Source organism: Gadus chalcogrammus, chromosome 15, assembly GCF_026213295.1.
Source record: "Gadus chalcogrammus isolate NIFS_2021 chromosome 15, NIFS_Gcha_1.0, whole genome shotgun sequence".
NCBI lineage: Eukaryota > Metazoa > Chordata > Actinopteri > Gadiformes > Gadidae > Gadus > Gadus chalcogrammus.
In genome coordinates this window covers 13,951,237-13,973,368 of record NC_079426.1, presented here as the reverse complement: position 1 = coordinate 13,973,368, position 22,132 = coordinate 13,951,237, and the positions used below count along the sequence as shown (strand labels likewise).

At 47.2% G+C, this 22,132-nt stretch overlaps 2 protein-coding genes across 11 annotated transcripts in view; both read right to left on the bottom strand.

Annotated features, from left to right (window-relative positions):
• Nucleotides 1-9,176, bottom strand: part of ttc27 (tetratricopeptide repeat domain 27) — a 62,184-nt gene extending 53,008 nt beyond the window's left edge. Inside the window, exons 1-4 of the mRNA XM_056609471.1 lie at nt 8,777-9,176; nt 4,479-4,659; nt 2,120-2,249; nt 363-503 (exon numbers count right to left, since the gene is read on the bottom strand). Of these exons, the coding sequence (XP_056465446.1) occupies nt 363-503; nt 2,120-2,249; nt 4,479-4,659; nt 8,777-8,879 (555 nt within the window). The 5' untranslated portion in view covers nt 8,880-9,176. The remainder of the gene's footprint in view (nt 1-362; nt 504-2,119; nt 2,250-4,478; nt 4,660-8,776) is intronic.
• Nucleotides 9,177-13,468: 4,292 nt separating this feature from the next.
• birc6 (baculoviral IAP repeat containing 6) overlaps nt 13,469-22,132 on the bottom strand; it is a 95,009-nt gene continuing 86,345 nt past the window's right edge. For all 10 annotated transcript variants that reach the window (XM_056609703.1, XM_056609710.1, XM_056609708.1 and 7 more), the window contains 3 exons: nt 21,241-21,429; nt 14,742-14,876; nt 13,469-13,979 (listed from right to left, as the gene is read on the bottom strand). In XM_056609703.1, the coding sequence (XP_056465678.1) occupies nt 13,767-13,979; nt 14,742-14,876; nt 21,241-21,429 (537 nt within the window). In that variant the 3' untranslated portion in view covers nt 13,469-13,766. The remainder of the gene's footprint in view (nt 13,980-14,741; nt 14,877-21,240; nt 21,430-22,132) is intronic.

Below are 22,132 nucleotides of genomic sequence, written 5' to 3'. Positions count from 1 at the left end.
AGGATGGTTAAAGTAAGAGGTGTAATTCAGATGTAAAACACTAAATTCTTATGTGGAAATTATTAAGATACATGATTAGCTTAGATATGGGTTAGGTATTCAATTATATTGCAGTTCAATTTCGGTGAGGATAAGATATTAATCTAGCAACCGCCATGTTTAGTGTATAAGATTAAGTATAATCACTGAGCAATTCCGTTTGAGATGAGGTTGTATTCCCGGTCTGGGATGAATAAATTACACACTCAGAGATGGTCACGTCTCGGTCAGCCTTCAGATAGTCCGATGATGGGTTGGTGTGGCTCGGGTCAGGGGGAGGGATCTGGGGTAAAGCATTGCATCCTGGGTAATGAGGAGCGTACCTGGAGCTGCTCCATCTTTGGAGAGCAGGAGAGGAGGACGACCCGGGCCAGGAGGAGGAGGAAGGGGTTGGAGACCAGGCTGTAGACCGCCTCCCCGTCCAGAACCAGGCTTCCCTGGAGCTCATCACTCAACGCCTCGGGCTGGGGGAGAGGCAGACGGAGACACGGAACATATTATCGGTACGTGATCGCAACTATTTGTAGTTGTTGTGCTATGTTTGTCAAATGCTTTGGCAATATTGTTTCAGCGTTCATACCAATAAACTACATTTAATTTTGAGAGAGAAAGAAAGAGCAAGGAGCAAGAGAGAGAGAGCTGAGGAATCTGTTCGTCTAATTAGGACCCCAGGGGTCGTTTCATAACCAGGACATTCCTCCTGCATATGTCTCCCTTTCTCTCCCCCTCTTTCTCTCTCTCTCCTTCATCGCTCTGTCAACAGCACCGCAGGTTCACGTACATGTGTGTGTGTGTTTGTGTGATCATGCATCAGTGCACAACACAAAATGCACGCGTGCTTCAGCAGCTGATTAAGACACAGAGGAGCAGTGGAACGAGTTATAATCGCAGGAGGAGAGTGTGGATGAGGAAAGGGAAGGAGAGGAGGTGATGTGGGGGCTGTGAAGAGGAGGGAGAGGAGGTGATGTGGGGGCTGTGAAGAGGAGGGAGAGGAGGTGATTGTTGAGGATGTGAAGAGGAGGGAGAGGAGGTGAGTGTGGAGGATGTGAAGAGGAGGGAGAGGAGGTGATTGTTGAGGATGTGAAGAGGAGGGAGAGGAGGTGAGTGTGGAGGCTGTGAAGAGGAGGGAGAGGAGGTGATTGTTGAGGATGTGAAGAGGAGGGAGAGGAGGTGATTGTGGGGGCTGTGAAGAGGAGGGAGAGGAGGTGAGTGTGGAGGCTGTGAAGAGGAGGGAGAGGAGGTGATAGTGGAGGAGGGAGAGGAGCTGATGGTGGAGGAGGGAGAGGAGCTGATTGTGGAGGATGTGAAAAGGAGGGAGAGGAGCTGATAGTGGAGGATGTGAAGAGGAGGGAGAGGAGGTGAAGGGGAGGATGTGAAGAGGAGGGAGAGGAGCTGATAGTGGAGGATGTGAAGAGGAGGGAGAGGAGCTGATTAACTAGGGTGTGAAGAGAAGGAAGAGGAGGCATGGCGAGGATGACATGGAGAAGGAATAGGAGGAGGATGAGGGAGAGGTGATAGGGGAGGAGGAGGAGGGGAAGGAAGAGGATGAGGGAGTGGTGGCAGGGGAGGAAGTTGTGGGAGGAGGAGGAGATGATGGAAGAGGAGATTACAGAAACCGGTCCCTGAGTATCGTGAGGTCGTAGCTCTCCCTCTAAAGGTCACCTAGCGGTCCGATAATTACAAGCCTGTGACCTCTAGAGGACTGATGAGCAGTAAGGGAGAAGGATGGATAGATGGAGATTTATCAAACATTACATATGTAGCCCTGTGCTAAATTTTCCTTTAATTTTCTTTAAGTTAAAAGGTGTTAATAAATGTTTAATGGTTTTGAATGCATTATGCCGAATGTTTAATTTTCCTATGGCCTGTATTTTATTTTCATTTGAGTATGTACGTTTTGGTTGTTTTCTTAATGTGACCTTTGAACCGGAGTGTTAAAAGGTTGGAAGCTCGGCAGCTGGGGGGAAGGGGGTGTGAACCAGGAAGAGTACGGACGGCTGGTCCGAGCTCGTAGAGAGAGAGACAGAAACACACAGAACTAGGTACAGGTGTGCTGCAGGAAGTTGTGGGCGGGGCTAACCTGTGCTAGGGGGGCCAGCAGGGAGGGGGGCAGCAGGTCGGGGAGGTTGAGGCTCAGTGAGGGTCCGGTCCAGTTGCTCTGTGCGAACAGGTGGAGACAGGCCACTGCCAGCACAAACACCACCACCACCCTGGGGGGGAGAAAGGAAGAAGGAGAAGGGGTGGGGGTCAGGAATGCTGAAAGTTTGAAAAAAACTCTAATATTTTATAATTAATCAACAGACGCTTTCATCCAAAAAGATTAGGAAAAGGGAAATGCGTTAAGCTTGGCCACTTTCTAATACAAGAGTCCTGCTTCAAAGTCCAAGTTCTGTAAAAACTTGGAGGAAAAGTGGGACCCTTGGAGTCATTGATTCAATTCAGAGAACACATTGACAGCAGTGGTCCAACTTTCTCTATTTTGTTGCAGAAACAGAGTTGAACAAAACAAGTTCATGAAGCATTACGGCCGGGAGTTAACAACCTAACCACGTTTATATACTGGCCACTCAATATGAACACAAAAGAGCTACGATAAATAATGATAACTCATTATTTACACACCACCGTCAAAATGCCAGTTCCAATTTTTAACAAAGATAACATTTTAACAATCTAATGTGTGTTGTATACGAACAACAGATTAGGATGCAACACAACCAAATGGAAGAGGACGAGGCAATAACCACAAAAATGTCAGAACATTTCTTATGTAAATAAACACAGATGAAAGATGCTTCTACGGATGGAGTCCAAACACTGGAAACTGCCACCATTATGTGACATGATTCAGAATAGAGCTAAGAGAGAGAGAGAGAGAGAGAGAGAGAGAAAGAAAGAGAGAGAGAGAGAGAAAGAGAAAGAGAGAGAGAGAGAGAGAGAGAGAGAGAGAGAGAGAGAGAGAGAGAGAGAGAGAGAGAGAGAGAGAGAGAGAGAGAGAGAGAGAGAAACGGATGCAGGCCCACTCATTCCCAGAGGGGCGGGAAAGAGGGCGATGTTAAACTCTCCTTATTAAAAATTACTTATTCATGACAGTAGGGGGTGAGGAGAGGAAGGATTGTGTGTGTGTGGGGGGGGGGGGGGGGGGAAGAATGAGGGGTAGGAGAAGGATGAGGAAAGAGGAGGAGAGGGAGGAGGAGGATGAGGAGGATAAGGAGGAGAGGGAGTAGGAAGGACCTGATTGGCTGACATCTCGTGATGAACACGTCTCCCGTCTATCAGTGCACCGCTGGCGTTGCCATGAGAATCCCTTTTACGTGTTCACCAGCGGGAGGCCAATAAAAGTTCCAGCCCGGCGTATTATCCTCCACGTCTATCTCTGGGATCCGAGCCCCCTCGGAGGGCAGATCGGATTGCGTGGGGAGCCGCGGGACTCAGGGATAGGAGCGGTGTTCCTGATCCTTATCTGGGCTAAGCCCCCCCCCCCCCAACCCCCAAGGTGATCAAGGGATACAAAACACCCCTGCTGTCAGCACACGCACACAACTAGCCAGCGCTACCATCAACTACTGGAAGAAGAAATGATTCCTCTCAAGTATTCTGGGGTACGTTTGTGTTTCGTTTTACACAAAAACATATAATGTACACAAGTATAATGGACTTGTTTACCTAACACCTTCACTACAGACACATACATCCCCTACATATCATCAGTGTGCCGGGTTGGTTGTATCGAGGGTCTAACAGATCCATCTGAGGCCGGTTGTGTTTCAGAGAAAGATGACAGATTCTTGATACAGAGCTTACTTTACTTTACAGCCTGCCGTGTCGACTGACACCTGATCTGTATCTCTGCTGCGGTTTATATCTTCCAGCCGGTGTTCGAAAACATCGTAAAAACACACTCAAAAACACAGAGGCAGCTCTCTCTCCAAACACCATCAGGATGAGGTTAGAGTTCCCAACAGCCTTCTGCAGGTGATGTTCAGCGCCGCCGCCACTATACGACTGACCGCCCGCCTCCACAAACAAATGCACTTTTAACAACGTGCCACGACAATGTGTGCATCTGCTCATGTCAGCATCTGCATTCTATTTGACAGACAATATTATATGCTGCAATATAGGTGAATATATAATATACCATAATTAATATAATACATCTTTGAAATCAAAGACTGGCCAGTCTCTGTGGGCACAGAGAGCTCTGTTCTGCCGCGTATTCACATCCGGTCTTGACAAAAACCAACACATTTAAAATCCATGTGATTGATGCTTTTAAGCGTTTAGAACAAATGCGGCGGCATTCAATATAGCGGCGCAATAATGATGAAAATGCATTACCGAGTACTGGAGACAGAATGAAATTGGTTCACAATGTGAGCTTCGAAAGCTTTGCAGGCATTTCAGAATAAAAGCGTTTCAATTGTGTGTTATGCTACCTGTCCGACTGGCTGTCCTCGGGGGCATCCGACAGGTAGGCGAGGAGCCGTCTCTCCAGGTGGGCTTCAATGCTGTCGCCATGGCAACAGGCCTCGCCCCCCAGCAGCTCTCGGATTACAGGGCTCCGCAGTACCCCCTCGTAGTCCCCCGTCAGGAGACAGCGCAGCAGTGGGCCTACTTCTGTCAGGGAGCCATAAATAAAAACCATCAACAGCCTGGACCGCAACAGCCCTGTCTGGGGAGGGAGTCTCCTGGCAGATGCTGTGTGTTATTCATTTATTCATCATTTATTCATCATCGTTTCACAAAGTCATATCCGAAACACTCGGGAATCAGGTTAAGGGGGAGGTCGCTGAACAAACTGAACCCCAATACAAGAGTGAGAGGGCCTCCGTTTTTAAAAGCTTGTTCAGTAGACGACTATTTTAAAAAACATGGCCACATTCAGCCAGTAACACGGCTCACATCCTTGTCGTTATCATTCTTGAAATCACACTTGGCCATCTACACCAGTCACAAGTTACGCATTGCTTTCCATTAAGCCAGCTGGGAAAACACTTGGTTCGATCCTCTGATTCATTTTGGACGTTTTTTTTTTTTAAATGCAAGTAAGTTGAAGAGGAGTTCAGGCATGGAGGAGTCCCCTCAGTGTTAACCTCTTCACCTCCATCCCCAGCTCAACTCCTCCTCTCCATCTCAACCTACCCCTCCCTCCGTCCTTACCTTCACCACCTCGTCACCATCACCTCCTCAGCACCACCTCCTCCTCACCAACAACCTCCACCTCACTATCCCACCACCTCCTCCCTATCCCTTTTACCTCCTCACCACCACCACCTCCGCCTCCTCATCACCACCATGCAGATTAATCTCCCTCATCAGCCTCATTAAGTTGACCGGCATATTAAAACTACACCAGATAAATGCAGCAGGGCCCCCCACCGCCATCATCACAACCATCACTACCACCATCACCACCTCCACCATCACCATCCCACAAGCTTTAATTAACCGCTTTTATTGGCGCCAGAAGGGACAGGATTTGCTGGAATATTACAGTTACCAGTTCTAACTGCCTGGGGGGGATGGGGGGGCTGCAATGATAGTATGGAGAGAAAGAGACGATTAAAGAAGAGGGAAACGGATAGGAGAAAGGTTGAGAGAACAGGATAGAAATAGGGATGATAAACGAGAGGAAAAGAGAGGGGGATGATGGAGAAAGAGAAACGGAAGATAAATGGAGAAAGGTAATGAGAGGATAGAAGGGAGAGAGAAAGAATGGGAACGGAGTGGAAAGTGGGAGTAAGAGGCCGCCACGCACGACCGCAATGGAGGGAGAGAGAGGACAACTAGATCAACGTGTAGTGATGTTGTTGTTTGATGAAGAGAGGAACCCGGAACGCAGCACTCAGTAATAGAGCTGTCCTGTGAGATGAATCGACTGGCAGGCTTTAATCACAGAACTTCTCAGCAGCAGAAGGACGCGCAGTCGTTTCCAGAGACAGGAAACACGTTTCCAGTCAGGCCAGAGGACTCAAGATGTCGTCCTCCACTCGCCCTAACTGCATCATGAAAGGCAGGAACCGCAACTAAACCTCGAAGCCAGAATCCAGAGCCAGGAGATAGGAGACTATGCCTGCTGAATCACACCTCTGATACCAGAAAGGGTGTGGATGTTATGTTTAAAGCTGTCACCATCTCCATCAGACTATCATGAAGCCATTGATTGACTAGTCCTGCAGCAGCAGACGCTCGGAGAACTCGCCCCCTACCAAACAGCTGCCCACAGACCTCGCCTAGACCTAGAGATAGACCTAGACTTTGGATTGGTTCTGCAAGCCAGGTTTTGTTTTAATCTCTAATTGTTTTCTAGCCAGTTTCAGAGATGAAACCTGGGAGACAGGGAGAGAAGTGTTTAGAGACTGGCTTGAAGATCTATTGATTGACTGATGGAACCCTGCATAATGAGATGATGCAACATGCATGTAAACATGATGGAAGAAAAAGTAAATAAGGCAAAATAATAAATTACATACTTTCGTACAGTCGCCATTATTACAGCAAAGTGACGGCTTTAGAATGGCGGAATCATACAAGGGCAATGTCTCATTCGATCAGCAGTGTCACTAGTCTTGCCATAAACCCACAAAACTGGTGCAGGCTTGTAAGAAGATTGGGTACAACTTGTTGCCAAACAAGCTACGAAGGCCTCAACCAACATAAGTGAACTCCAACTCACCATTTAAGTCATGAAATAAATGTCATGAGGTCATGCATTAGCTAAATTAAAAGCAAATTAAAAATGTTCAGTGTGTATTGGTGGCCTGTTGTTGCCTGTATGGGGTAAGTAGTTACATTCAAAAATGTGTAATTGCCTCACAGCATCTCGTAGCCAAGTGTCAAGTGATGAGGTTCTTCAATAGATAGTTATATTTTTTAATTTACAAGTAAGATAGCAATTATGACTGAAGAGGGGCAGTGAACAGAAAATTGTTCTTTTTTTTTTACATGTTAATATGTCTTATTTGATCTTCAATCCAGTCATCTATGCCGGGTGTGTGTGAGTGAAGTGTGTGCAAGGTGTGTGTGTGTGAGGTGTGTGCCAGGCGAGTGGGGGTGGGTGGAGCTCCATCTTGGCAACGGTTAATGTTGTGGCTTCTTGGACAGTTAGAGTATAACGCCATGCTTTATGTGGAAGTAGATATAAAGGGCTGACTAACAAAAACACAACAATAACTATTTTCATTGGAAAATACACTAATTAAAACTGACTTGAACGTTATATTCCATTTGAAACAAACGCTGAAGTGAAAACATGACTAAAACTTGTGTTTTGAAAGAAAACCAAAAATGTAACTTATAAGGTATTAATATGCCCTGTATTTATGGTTTGCCTGTGATGATAAATGTATTGTTATATTTATTTGTAGATTCTATACAATGTACAACTACGTTTTGGTGCAAGAGTTGTTTTTTTCAAAGTGTCTGGGGGTATGAATACCATTCATATTGGCTCTAGCCGATGCCCCTCAAAACGTCTATCCACGGCCCTGGATTTTCACAGATAACAGTCAACTAGAACATTTTATGGCTATCACTTAGTGAGTAATGAAATAACACAATCAACTATAACACTAGACTAGAGGATCCATACGGTTGTAATAGTTTATGTTTTCAAATTCGAATTTGAAAACACTACTGGCAAGGTCACTTGAGATGCGCAGTCATGGAAGCAATCACGCTTTAATGTTTACAGGCGAATACGGGTTCGTTCCCCCACGAAGGAATCATTATATTTTATTTCCCAGGTGGTGCGTTTGAGCTGCTCCACTACAATCATTAATCTTTAGCGAGGAGGGGGTGGTGGTGGTGGAGGTGTGGGGGGGAGGGGGGGGGGGGGGGTGGAGGCGCGTCTGCTTCAAGGTTACAACTGAGGAAACATCCATCCATCGACTCGTTGGTTTCATTTTAGCGCATAACAGTCGGACGCGACTGCGATTGGTCGACACGAATCAGCGGGATGAGATGATAGACGGGCTGATGATTGTTTCGTGGAGAGTTGAAGGATATCACTTGTCAAGTTTCAAATTACAAATAATAAATGGAAAAACGTAACGACGTAAGCATCTCAAGTAAGATTTACTAATGACAACTAATAATGACAATATATATGATCAGTTCATTGTTTTCGCATTCGGGATAGATTGATACACAACGCTTCCGACATGTACCAATACCCCGCGATGACTGACCAGACCACCACCGAATTTACCATCATTAACCTTAGAGACACAAAACGGCTACTGAGGATGATTTGGTGTCGATTTGGAGTGCATTTGAACTTCACAGTGGATCACTGCATGGTGTGTGTGTGTGTGTGTGTGTGTGTGTGTGTGTGTGTGTGTGTGTGTGTGTGTGTGTGTGTGTGTGTGTGTGTGTGTGTGTGTGTGTGTGTGTGTGTGTGTGTGTGTGTGTGTGTGCGTGTGTGTGTGTGTCGAGTAGTCCCAACGCAATCGCATGACATCCTATGGTCCGTTTATTACCGGCTTGATTATGTCATCTAACAAAAGCTTAATATCATGGCGTAGCGTTTCTAGCAATGGACACAAGTTGCGATGACCGTGGAAACAGACAGCAACGAAGCATTCGCGTTTCAGTATTAAAACATAAATAAATACTTTGGAAGCTCTACGTGAACACACGGAATTCTGTGAAGAATGCACAGTAACAATGACAATACATGAAACGAATGTTTAATCGGTCATTAGGTGGACCAAACGGAGCCGGTGTCTCTTACCTGCAGTGGTGGAAGAGTTGTGCTGCCACTCCGTCTCCTCGCCGGGTGTTAACACCCCACGCAGGACCGCTATCTCCACGTCCCGCATCTCTCTCTCTCTCATTCTCTCACTCTCTCTCTCTCGCTCTCTTTATCTCTCTCTCTTTACCTTTCTCTCTCTCCCGCTTACTCTCTCCCTCTATAGTCAATGTGTGTCGCTGAATCGTTCCTTTCCAGCCGGCACTGGTGCACTTCTAGGATAACGATTTGTCTTTTAATCGCTATGTGTTAAGAGGGAAATAGGCCTGTGTACACCACTGGTGATGATAGCAGAGACCGTATTGAAAGGATGATGTGTGTGTTATTCCCGTACATGTGCTGCAGTCAGTACGCAGCCATGACAGCTGCCCGGTGCATTCTGGGTACGGGTTCACCAGCGCCCCACTTCCTGGTCGGATGGACCTTATTGAGAATACAATTTTATTACTTGGTTATTATAATATATAGTAATAGCAAAACATCGAACCACTTTAATATAAAGGCTGATGGAGAATTATGAATACATGCTGATATATATATATATATGTATGCATAATATATTAAATATATGATGATATAAAGGATCCTATCCTGCTTATACTATATGACATTTGGCATAGAATATAAAGGCTTACAAATTATTGACCACAAAAGACAATTAAAGCAAACAAAAAAAAAATCATTCATGATATCTCCATTTTGGAAGACCTATATCCTTGTCACATTTCTAACGGGGCACATTGGCTTCATAAGTGAAACGTCGCCCTCTCTTCTTTGAATTTTGGTGACCCTGTATACATAGTTTTCTGCTTGTACGGTAGATTCTACTTCCCAAGCACATACATAAAAATACATATTTTGTATTTTAGCATCAGGGGACCAATCAACTAGGTTTGTTTAAACCCCACTTTTCCCACTTTATTCTACACAACCGCGTCCAACCGCCGCCGCCCCCCCCCCCCCCCCCCCCCATAATCAACTACGTAATAAAATATAATGGTATATTTTTACATAATCGATCGCTGGATTTAGGCCCCCCGTTGTATAATTTTACATAATCGAATACTATCTCAAAATTCTTTCCACTATATTGATCCCACATTGCAGCAGCACGTGTCGCTCATCGTCGAGGCCTTTTGCGTGAAAAGAAAGTGACCGCGGGAGAATAAACGGCCCCTGGAAGCTCCCCATTTATTCCGGCTGATTTAGTGGGCCCAACGTAGTGCGATGAGTTATAGTTCCCTGTCGATTTCCGAAAACATAAGGGAACTTATTAATGAAGTTGTCGTTCCGGGAGGCTGACGAACACTTGGTCCGTGTTCATCTAAATAATTAAATATGACCGTGACTCAAAACAAAGACAGGGAAAAGGTTGACATACTCATGTATGAATTCACTACTGGAATGTTGCCATCCACAAAGCGCCAATGGACAAAGTGGTCGTGGACAATAGCTAAATAATACAATATTTATTTGAAGATAAATATATGTATATTAAACAGATAGGATACTCTCTTAAACATTCTGATAGATCTATGCATGTGATAGCAGCTGGTGAAATTTTTCTTAGCCCTATTTTTTTATGATTTATGTATTAACCTTATAAAAGGTTAACAAAACAATTAAGCCAGACAGCCAATCCATTACAGGTTAAATTTGTACCTAGGATACGAAGGTGCACATATTGTAATATAGACATTTTAGCTTGGTATTACAATTAGTATGTGTCTAGAGCAGATGTGAATGCAAGCAGGTTGTTGCATTTCCGGAAAAGTGGCGATAGGAGTCCAAATAGAGGTCTTTGGTCTCAGGTCAGACTGTCTGCAAACGCTCCTCTCTGGATTGGTGAGTGCAAGTTGCACTGTGCAACATTAATACAAACTGATTACCGTTTTATTCTCTGACCCCATAGGGACATTTGTTCTGAGCTTATAGTGCTTGTGGTTACAAACACTACATGTCACATAGGATATTAAACTATCAGGATAAGAGGGATATTCTTACAAACCAGCAGATCTATTCAACATCCATACCAGAAGACGGATTTGCACAACTATTCTTTCCTTCACCGAGTGGTAAGCTGTTTACTATAATTTGTAAAATGGCAGAGGCCTATATACCTTGGTATTCTGTGATCTCAACACAATATCACAGAATATCTAACACCACATCAGTATGGAGGACCTGTGTGTTGATCCGAATACAGATACATCAAAATAAATCCACTCTGCTCAATATAAGGGGTGTTCCATGAGAAGAACAGTTTAATCTTGAGTTCTGCTCGGTTGTCATTAAGTTCTAAAAAACACTTGACTTAAACCATAGAACATGTATTTTTTCACACCTTTACATCTCCAGTGATGAATTCCATGTTGTTCACAGATCGTGTGCTGTCAAATGGAAACGTGATCTGATGCATCATCACTGGTCAGCTAGGTGGAAGAAAGGGACGAGCTTCTCACCTCAAAAGAGTGCTCCACCCTCGAGATGTATGCTACTGTGCTGGCTTTCTTCATCATAGTCCATGGTGGCTCTTGGCAGTCCCTCCTGCTCATGCTCAAAGTGCTGGTGTCCCACAGGGATTAGTATAGGGCCCATGGCATTTTCATGTTCCACAAAAGCTTGTTTATCCATGGACGTATCCTACGTGGTCATGTTTATGTGTTTTCCCTTTTTTTTTATACTCAACCTTCTCGGAAGAACTAGATGGTTTGAATATGACGAAAAATGAGTTTCCAAGAAGGGATAGGTCAGTCTCATTCATCACAGTAGCTTCAGTTACGGCCAATGGTGTTGGCCAATCATTTAGTGTTGATCATTGGAACATAATTTACTTTATTAAGCTTTCAACATGGATTTTTTATTTGTTACTCCGCTATGTTTCGAAGCTGCAAGCAAAAATTGCTTTGCGCTTCCCTATTGGTTAGGAGGCCTCGTTATCAAAAGGTGTTAAACTATATTACATTGACAAATCAGGGAACTGTAGCATTTGCAATGTCACCGTTTTACATTTAGATTAAATTTACATTTAGCATTTAAAGGGCAAAACAATGTATAAACATAAAACAAAAACTTGGGATCCGCCAAATTATAATACTGATAACCAAATGCTCGGTGGCCCAAAGACTAGCCAACTTCGTTGACCTCAAGAGCGTGGTCGAGCAGTGTATAAACATGTTTAATCTCCACAACAGGTCCTCTACTTCCTGTATGTCACACCAAGGACAGCACCCTCAACATTATACGATGCATGCATGATCAGAGAAGTTTCAAAGTTTACAACTTGGCTATGTTAACAACTTCTTCAATATTGAATGTGACTGTTTAATTTAATAAGCAGTAAAATATGTGACGCCAGCCAGTGCAATAGAGTAAGGAGAACATTAAATGATTTGAACAGAGCCGGGAGGACGGGGAAGCTAGTCAGTCATCCCTCTCGTTCTAGCGTTAAATCTCAATCAGCGTTAGAAAAGAAGCCTTCGCAACAATCATTCCACAAGCTCCATTTAATGTCCTAGCAAAAAATAAAAGGAAAAACAAATGAAAAGAAAAGAAAAATAGGAGAATGTGTTTTGAGGTGATAATAGAAAGTGCATCTTTTTTGTCCACTGGAATCAACATAATAAAAACAGATCAAAGCAGTTTTAAGCCCAGACGGAGCTGAATTATTAATTTGTAGAAAGAGCGAATAAGTCGTAAGGAGGTTTTCAGAGCGTTTTGGTAGAGTAGTGTAGATCAAAGGCACATCACAGCTTGCATCTCACTAGGGGGATTGTTGCACACGCACATAAAACTCACACACACGCACACACACGCATACACATGCAGAGAAGCCTTCAAAATATATATCCGCTACGCATCCTCCTTTACACTCATGAAAATATCTTTCCAGGCAAAATAAAACGGGCTGCGTTTGTTAAACTTGCATTGAGAGTTTGTTGGATTATAATTTTTTTAAACCTTAACGTGTGTGTGTCTTGTTTAAGCCCATACAAGGGACAACATCATAACATTTAAGATGCCCATCTTAGCTTTTATTGAGGTGCACAGGAGTCCCGTGGCCAATCAGAAGAAGCCACGTCGGCCAATCACAGGACCGTATCCAAATCAGTAGGACGAATTTTTTGTCTACGCCATTTTTTTTTTCCTTTTAAATAGTATTTGTAAAGAATGTCCGATATATATACCCTTGCTTATAACTGGAGTCGGTCTATGAGTCAAAGAAAAAAATAAAGAAAAGAAAAGAAAAAGGAAATGATCATTCATGAACCGGTCCCATCAGGAGGTTTCCCTTATATAATCTGCCCTCCGTCTGTACGTATACACACATGAGTTTAATAACATACCAATCAGTGGTTATTTCACAATTGGGTGGGAGGGTCGGTGGCTTGGGGGGGGGGGGGGGGGGGGGGGGGGGGGGGGGGGGGACAGCACAAAATGTTGACACTCTTTTACAGGTAAATAAAAGCCGACTTGTTTTGCCGACCATGTTTCGTCGATCAGGGCATAGCAGAGTCCGCAGTGGGTCTGGCTCCCGTCAAGTTCACGTTAATCAACGGGTTTGAACTAGCGTCTCGATCCCTCCTCCTCCTCCTCCTCCTCCTTTTCCTCTATGATGGCCACACCTCCACCCCCTCCCCACACATATTTCCCAAACCCCACCCCCCCCCCCCCATCCCCATTACTCATCATCAGTTACATAATTCCTTTCTTACATACAAATATTGACAAATGAAACCGTGTGGCTTGTGCTTGGAAGCCTTTTCCAGTCCACGCCGTAACCATAGCGATAGTTGTGAGGAGGAGGAGGATGAAGAAGGGGGAAGGTGGGCCGGATGAAGAAGGGTGAAGGGGGGCTGGTTGGGACCTGGGTCCCCGTTGACCGCGGCCCCCTCACCCCCAGAGGGTGGTCTTGCAAGAAGTTGGTGTCTGGGGTGGTGGTTGTTTTTGGGGGTCCCAGGGGCCCCCAGACTCATAGCTGGACCTCGGTGGGGGCGTGCAGGTCCTGGCTGCCCCCGGGGGTCTCTGCGTCCAGAGCGGTGGGGGTGGCGAGGGGCAGCTCCTTCAGCAGGAGGCCCCCGTCTGTCGTCTGCTGCTGGTCCGGGGAGAAGTGGGCCCCGTCGGGCTCCAGCCCCTCGGGGCACGGCAGCTTCAGCAGCTCCTCCCGCAGCTGGGCCGTGTGCCTCTGGAGGGGCAGAGGGGGCAGGGTGAGCACTCTGTGTAATCCTCCTGTCACCTGGCCTTCAGGTGTGGTCATGAATATAACCAACACACTTATTTGCTATCTAATTTTAATGCATGAGTTAATGCTAAAGAAGTGGTGTGGTGTGGTATATATATATATATATATATATATATATATATATATATATATATATGCTCTCCTCAATGCTGTGGAACGCTCAGTTCACTTGCATGGGGCTTCCCGACTTCTGGCGGTGAATTGTTTTTCAATAATTGACCGTTGCTAAGCATATAATCACCGTTTACAAGGAAAGTGATTGTTTGCCTCTGATTCACGTCTTTGGTAGCACTCCGCAAGTAGTCCCGGTAACTTATTAACCCCAGCGTATTCGGTTGCTAAGCGACGTCAACGTCTTTGGCAGACTATTTCTCTGCTGATCAACACTACGAATGGTAATTGTAAAAATTACTTTTTCATTTTTGGTAAGTAGCCTTGTAATAAGCGGGATAATGTATAGAACGTCGCCGGTCATTATCGCAAAATAAGCCCCTTCTGTCTGGGCTTATTTTCCCGATAATGACCGGCGTTCTATACATTATCCCTTACATAACAGGCAGGCATGCAGCCATGTGAGATAATCTGCATATCTTTCTCAACCGATCTCTCGCTCTGGTTTCTGAGGTAAGAGGTCAACTGCACTGTTCAAAACCAGGACCTGAAGAAAGGGTGGGTCTCGGTACGTAGCCATGTGTGCATGCGTACCTTCAGAGCGGCTGCGTGGTGGGACATGGTGCGGCCCACCCTCTTGTCGCTGCTGTACTGCTGGATGTCTGTGATCCAGTCCTCACACTGAGACATCACCTCCCGCCGCTTCAGGTAGAAGTGCTTATGGATCACCTGAGACGCACACACGGGGGGAACAACACTTCGGTTACACACCGGCATCACACATAAGGGCTGCAGTATACAATAACGGTGTGCTTTAAAGCACACATGCACATTCTAAATTTGCTGCACTCGTTACCTAAAGTCAACATCCCTGTGTTGCACTGTAAGTCTTTCATTTTCGAATACGGAAAATCCACAGAATCTGTGGCTTTGGTTGTAGGAACAATAGGACCGTATTGATGAAATATTGTAATGCTTAACTGGGATGGATTGCTGGGAATGTGTTGATTATATTTCATGAAGCCACGTCTCTGTGCCTCTCCCTCTAGTTCCCTGGTCAGCACAGAGGTCGAACATGATTATTGATTGCGACCACAGTACATTATCCATGCGGATTGGATAATGTACTGTGGTCGCAATCCATTCTCATCTATGGGACTCCAGAGATGCAGCTTGTATAACACTCCCTAAACATTGTCCCCTCATATGGACGCATCAACGTTTTTGGAACCGGGTTAAATCGATCGGGTGCATAACAGGGAGAGTCGAGCATTGAGACGCCAAACATCACCCTTCTGACAAGGATCAGCCTGGGTCCGTGGGCGTGTGATGTGTCGATCACCACACTCCACTGGCTGAGTCAATGTGTGTTGTGCTCCAAATGTTCCAGGGAAATATTCATGCCTCCAGCACAAAATCTTTCTATTAATTTCCACTTTTGGCCACCACTTATCAAATCGCACGCACGCACGCACGCACGCACGCACGCACGCACGCACGCACGCACAATGATGTCAGTCAACTCTATCCTTCTCTAAACCTCATCCTCTTCCGCTCTCATCCACTTCCTAGCAACCGTCGCCAGGGAGGGGAAATCTGTATGCAGCGGTGCCTCTTTCCCGCTCTCCATCCTGGATATTGCGAGCGGCATCGGAGGAGGAGAGGGAATTAGTTATTATGGCCTCTACCAGCTCGCCATTTATGAGGATCAATCTGAACATCAGCGGAGCGGTGAGGGGAAGGGGGAGGAGGTGAGGAGAGGGGAAGGGGAGGAGAGGGTAAGGGGGAAGAGAAGGGAAGGGGGAGGAGAGGGGAAGGGGGAGGAGGTGAGGAGGGGGGAAGGGGAGGAGAAGGGAGGGGAGGAGAGGGGCAGGGGGAGGAGAGGGGCAGGGGGAGGAGGTGAGGAGAGGGGAAGGGGAGGAGAGGGGAAGGGGAGGAGAGGGGAAGGGGAGGAGAGGGGAAGGGGGAGGAGAGGGGAAGGGGGAGAGGGGGGAGAGTGGAAGGGGGAGAGGGGAAGGGGGAGAGGGGAAGGGGGGGAGAGGAGAAGGGGGAGGACGAGGAGGAGGTGAGGGTGAGGGGAAGGAGGAGAAGGGATGGGGGAGGACGGGGAGGGGGAGATGTTGCTTTAATCTCTTGCTTTCTCTTCCTCACATTCTGTCCATCGCCCTAGTCCCTATCGTAGCATCGTCCCCCTTGCCTCTCACCAATTCTCTCCCTCTTACCATCCCCCCCCTCTCCAATCTCACCCCTATGGTCCTCTCTCTCTGCCTCCCTCTATCTACCTCCCCCCTTTCTCCCAAGTTATTTGTAATGAGGCTCCACTCCCTGAGCTCATCGTCTTGGAAGTGCTTTCAAGGTCAAAGCGAGGGGGTGCATTTGTGTGTGTGTAGTGGGCTGGGGGATGCAGTGAGTAGCTTAGCCCCCTGTTTGTAAACAGAGCAGGCGGGATCTCTGGAATCACTGCCAAGCAGTTTGCTGTTTAACGATCAGTGACCGAAAAGAGCTTGCCACTTTGAACGGGTTAATACCAGCCAACCAGTACTAACCCTCATACATATATACATAGTAGTGCTCCCTAATCAAGTACGTGTAGTGAGTACTAAAGTAGTACACATGCAGTGTGTACAAAAGTAGTACACATGGAATTCCTACACTACATGAACAAGGTTGCTATACACTTCATGCACAAGGTTAGTACACACTAAATGTACTATGTTAGGCGTGTCTCACAATAAAATCTATTCTCAAACCCATTTCTAACCACAAGCAATTTAATTAAAAATTATATGTAGTACTTTTGTAGTATCGTATTTAGTAATAGGTGTTGTATTGTGTGGAGTTTAGTATTGGTCACAACAAAAGTTATTGATCGCCCATCCTCCCAAATTGATCAGGGTTTGGATGATCAGAGGGTTTGCAGATCGGCCACAATGCACTGCGGCTCTGGGGGTGGGGGGCGGGGGGGAAACCAACCAGGTGGATTAAGGCGTCTTGAAAAATGACCTTTGAAGAAGGAGACGCCGCGCATAAACACAAACACCTCAGATCCGAACAAACACAAACACAAACACCTCAGATCCGACACACGCACTGCCTATGGAATAATTTCGCTATGACATGTATACCAATCCACCCGCAGACACACACAGGTAACACTCCCTCATGATGGAGCATCTGACCTTTGAGGAATCGCGGTGCGAGGACGGGGGACGGTGCATGTGTGGACGCGCTCTTCACACAGAAGGTCAAGGCTGGCCATGAATCACAGCGGCTACACTAACAGCAAACGTATCGCTCTCATTTTTCCAGTGGCTGGGGAGATTAGTGCCCGTTAGTGACCTTGACCCCATCCCCCCTGCCTCCGTCCCCCCCTAGCCTCCGTGCGGACCATAAGCGTGGCCGTGTGTCTTTAGAGGGTGCTATAGAGATAAACCAGCCCTGCCTATGTCCTTTTGTGGACTATAAAGTGCGCAGTGTTTGGTATCCAGTGTTACAACGATACAGGGTTTAGGACCATGCCAGCGGCAGGGCTGGCTGGCTGGACAGGGGGTGGGGTATGACGGTCAGGACTGGTGAACAGACACACAGAGCTGCCTGCAGGACGGAGCACCTGACTGGAGAAAGGTTGGAATGGAAGACGGGAGAGATGCGCGTGTTGTGCTGCGTGGGTTAAACAGCAAACAGGCTGTTTGATTCCCAAATGTCACTCCTCTCCATCACTGGGTACAGAGGGACTGTCACTCTCCCCCTCTCCGCTAGTAGCTTTCCCTCTCAACGTCTTAGGCAACGTCTTCTTTCTCTCTCCGTCTACGGTTCTCCCCCTTCCTCCCCCTTTCTGTTTTATCTCCCTGCTCCCTCTCACTCCCTTCTTTCCTCCTTGTTTCGTTCTCTCTCTACCTCACTCTTTTGTTTCCATCTCTCTGCCTCGGTATCTCCCTCACTTTCTCTCTCTCTCTCTATCCTTCTGTCTGGTGAGGCGGAGCAATGATTCATTTCCTCCCCGGCGTCGTCATGGAAACCCCTACGATATTGTAGTGCACTCGCTTCCTGGGTTTCCCTACACCAATAACAATAGTAGTACGATTCTTCGGAGACGAGGATCATCAGGGTAATTATCGCTGATCTGCGTGAGCGTTCAAACAACTTTGAAGTTGACATTTCTCACCTCACCTCTGAAATGTCTCTCACTCCCCCTCTCACTCTCACGCTGGGAGAGTTCCCATCCACGTTTGGAAGGCTTGTATGTACGGCTGTATATAAACCTGATACCAGAGATAAAACCTAACACAAGCTTCTATACCGTCAACACGGGTGAGTTTTCCATTGCTTAGCCCCAGGCTCACCTGGGGCTAGGGAAGCCAAGGGCTCCCTTGACCCACGTTCACACAGGTTTCTGCTAGCTCAGGGCTCAAATGCCCTGGCCTTGATTCTCACTGGCTATTCCAGCGCGTGTTTGCAGGTGATTCCTTGAGTACAAAAGTTCAGTGCTAACCCTGCTCTGGATGGTTGGTGCTAGCACCAGCTACTACGAGAACAACAGTGTGTGAACGCTTTATTAGCCCTAGGCTATCCTTACAATGGAAGCACCTCAGCTCTGCAGTGGTCTCAACTGACCGAGGCCAACCCGGATGCACACATCCCACCTTTCTGACCTTCAACCTTATCAAGCACCCTGCTCACCTCCACAACCCCATCGCCTCCGAAACCACCGCCTCCCCCACCACTACACCCCCACAATCACCTCCACCTCCGCTACCGCCACCATCCCCTCCTCCACCATTATATCCACAACCACAACCATTATCACCTCCACGGTTGCATTGATCAGGACTGATTGTGGGAGGGAAGTGGGGGGGGAATCGGCTGTTTTGACTCATACAGGCCGTTCACTCTTTATAACCGGCGGACGCCGAGATCACACCAGCCGGCGTCACCACTGCCACGACACACAGACGCATATACAAACATACAGGTGCACATGGACAAAGGCACATAGACACCCACACACTAATCCACAACGACATGCCCCTAGCATACATACACACAGATGCATGCATACATACATACATACATAAAGGTGCACATGCACAAAGACAAAGACACCCGCACACTAATCTACAACGACAAGCCCCTAGCATATACACACAAACACACATGCATGCCTAATCTGCAGCGACAAGCCCCGAGCGCGCACACACACACACACACACAAGCACAGCAGGTGTAAGAGTGCGACACGGCACACAGCCACGTATACAAATGTACCTCCAACACACACACACAAAGACAGACACACACACGGCCTGCTGTCCCTAATTCCACATGACAACCTCCTGTTGCATTATTCAAGCTTTCACTCCATTCCACCTCCATCCTCCTCTATAAATAGGACATGTTAACCATGGATTTTCTCTGTTCACACACACACACACACACACACAAACCAAAACACAATCCGACACACACACACACACACACACACACACACACACACACACACACTAAACCTAAGGCACAAATCAGCTTTAACAGACGAAGTGATGCTAAATGAGACATAGCGATGCTAAACGTCCGGTGGTCACGTGAACACGGCGCTGAGTGCGGTTCAATGCAGTGTGCAGACGGTGATATAGCGGAACGCTGCGCTGCCCGAGACTTAGATGATATGAGACACAATAAAACAATTAACCTTTCGTCCGCGGCTGAAGCCTTTCCTGCGGGCAGCGATGACTCACTGAGGGCTGGTACGTATGGAGGCCCACGCAGCGCCTCACTCAACGCACCCTAATCCCATTAGGGGACCGAGGGGTGGACATCATATTTAATACGTGGGTAATAACCGGGCGGCCGGCCACGCGTGCTAGAGGACATTAGAGACTTATTTTTGAGACGGGTTGAGCTTCATGACGCACCTCCATCATGCAGCCTGTGGCGTTCATCTCACTCATTTGCTAATAACTCTGAGTCCTGCATTTTCTGGGAAGATGGACCGTTGAGGTCATTTTACCAACTCGGACCAACGGAGAATGCTGATCACGGACCAGGGACGTCCATGGTCCAACATTTCGGAAAATGTTCAACGTTTTGCCTCAACATAAGGCATTACTCTGATATCAAAGAAACTTGCGAGTGTGATTGTTATGTTTTAAGTAGGGAAATGGTATACGGGAGACGGAGGGAATCGAACCAACAACCCACCCAAACAGTCCCCACTACTACTGGAGACCCTAGCTTTTTCTCCCTCCTCTCCGTCTCCAACTCCCTTAACCCTTAAGTAGATATCTCCCCCTTCCGTTTTTCCCTTCAGTTGTCTCTTTCTCTGAATCAGGAATATCTGTTTGTCTGAACTGTGAAAGCAAGGATTTCTCTCTGAAAGAGAGTCAGTGTGCGGGAGAGAGAGATAAGGAGCGAGTGAGATAACGAAGATAGAGATAGAGAAGAAAGCGAGATTGAGAGAGAGAGTGAGTGACAGAGTGTGACAGAGATAAAGGGAGGATGGGAGACAAAGAGATACGGATAGATAGTTTGGCTAGCGTAAAGACCAGGGGACAACTTGGGGTCTTCATTTAGTTCCTTGTTGTTGATGGACGATGATGTCGTCTGTGAGTTCCACTGTTTTAACCGCTTTGTTCGAGCGCCTTGTTTACACTCACACATAGTGACTGAATATAGCTTCCTGCAGGCTATGTCGAGGATGATAAATTAATAAACAGTGGAGACCCAGGCAGTTGGGTTCACCGTCTGCTCCCTCTCCTCCATTCATATCACCACATTTGTAATATTGTTTCTGTTATGACATTATTCCTTCACATCACCCCCTCCTCCCCATCTTTCTCCCAACCTCCTCCTTCGATCACGCCATCTCTCAATACCAACCCATCCCCTCCCTTCATTGCTCCCCCTCTCTCTCGCCCAGACCTCCCCTCACTCCAACACCACCTCCTCCCCCTCCTTTCTCCTCCAACAACGCCTTCCCTCTTCTCAGCCTCCATCTCTCTACGGCACCACCTCCTTCTCTGCTCTCCCTTCCGCCGACAGTGAGGGGATGAGAGGAAGCCGGCCAAAGGAAGGCATGCTGGTGGGCGGCGCCTACCTCTCTGAAGCAGGAGGACAGGTTCCTCAGCTGCTCCAGCATGGCCCACTTGACGCTGGCCTGGCGGATGTTGCCGTCGTACTCGCGGGAGCTCTGCGTTCCGCTGGGCGTGCCCCGCGAACGCTCGTAGCCCGGCTCGTTGAAGTAGGGCTCCGACACCAGGATCAGAGACTGGACCGAGACCAGCACCTGGAGGGAGAGGAGTTGATTAGAACCAATGCACGCAAGGCCAGGCGAATGCAGAGCTTGCTCGACAAAGTAAAGATACGTCGAAGACAAGGTTTATTATGGAGAGCGGCAGACGATCGATAAACAATCAAAACCTTTCCCCTCCAGCTACGCCCTGAGATCTGGGACGTCAACCTTCTCGATGTTTCTCAGCGCTGATCCCCACTCCGGTGAAATAACGCTCCTTGTTTATCATTGGATTTGTATTCCCGCCCTCCTCCCACTCCCTAGAGCACAGCCTTTGTCTCGCTCTCTCTTATTATTATTCTCCATTATCTGCTAACTAGAGCGATAATCGATGGAGCTTTTTCTGTCTTGGCACTGCGACCTGCCTTGATCGACAGAGTGTGTGTGTGTGTGTGTGTGTGTGTGTGTGTGTGTGTGTGTGTGTGTGTGTGTGTGTGTGTGTGTGTGTGTGTGTGTGTGTGTGTGTGTGTGTGTGTGTGTGTGTGTGTGTGTGTGTGTGTGTGTGTGTGTGTGTGTGTGTGCGTGCGTGTGCGGGGGGGGGGGGGGGCAGACATATCAGAGGGGGGAGATCGAGTCGATGGACACCGAGGATGAGTGGCTGACTGGTAATGATGATGAAGGGGCGTAGGCACACTTCAACATGTGAGTCTGCGTGTGCGACAGCTTAATACAGTGGTTGGGACAGAGGGGAGATCCA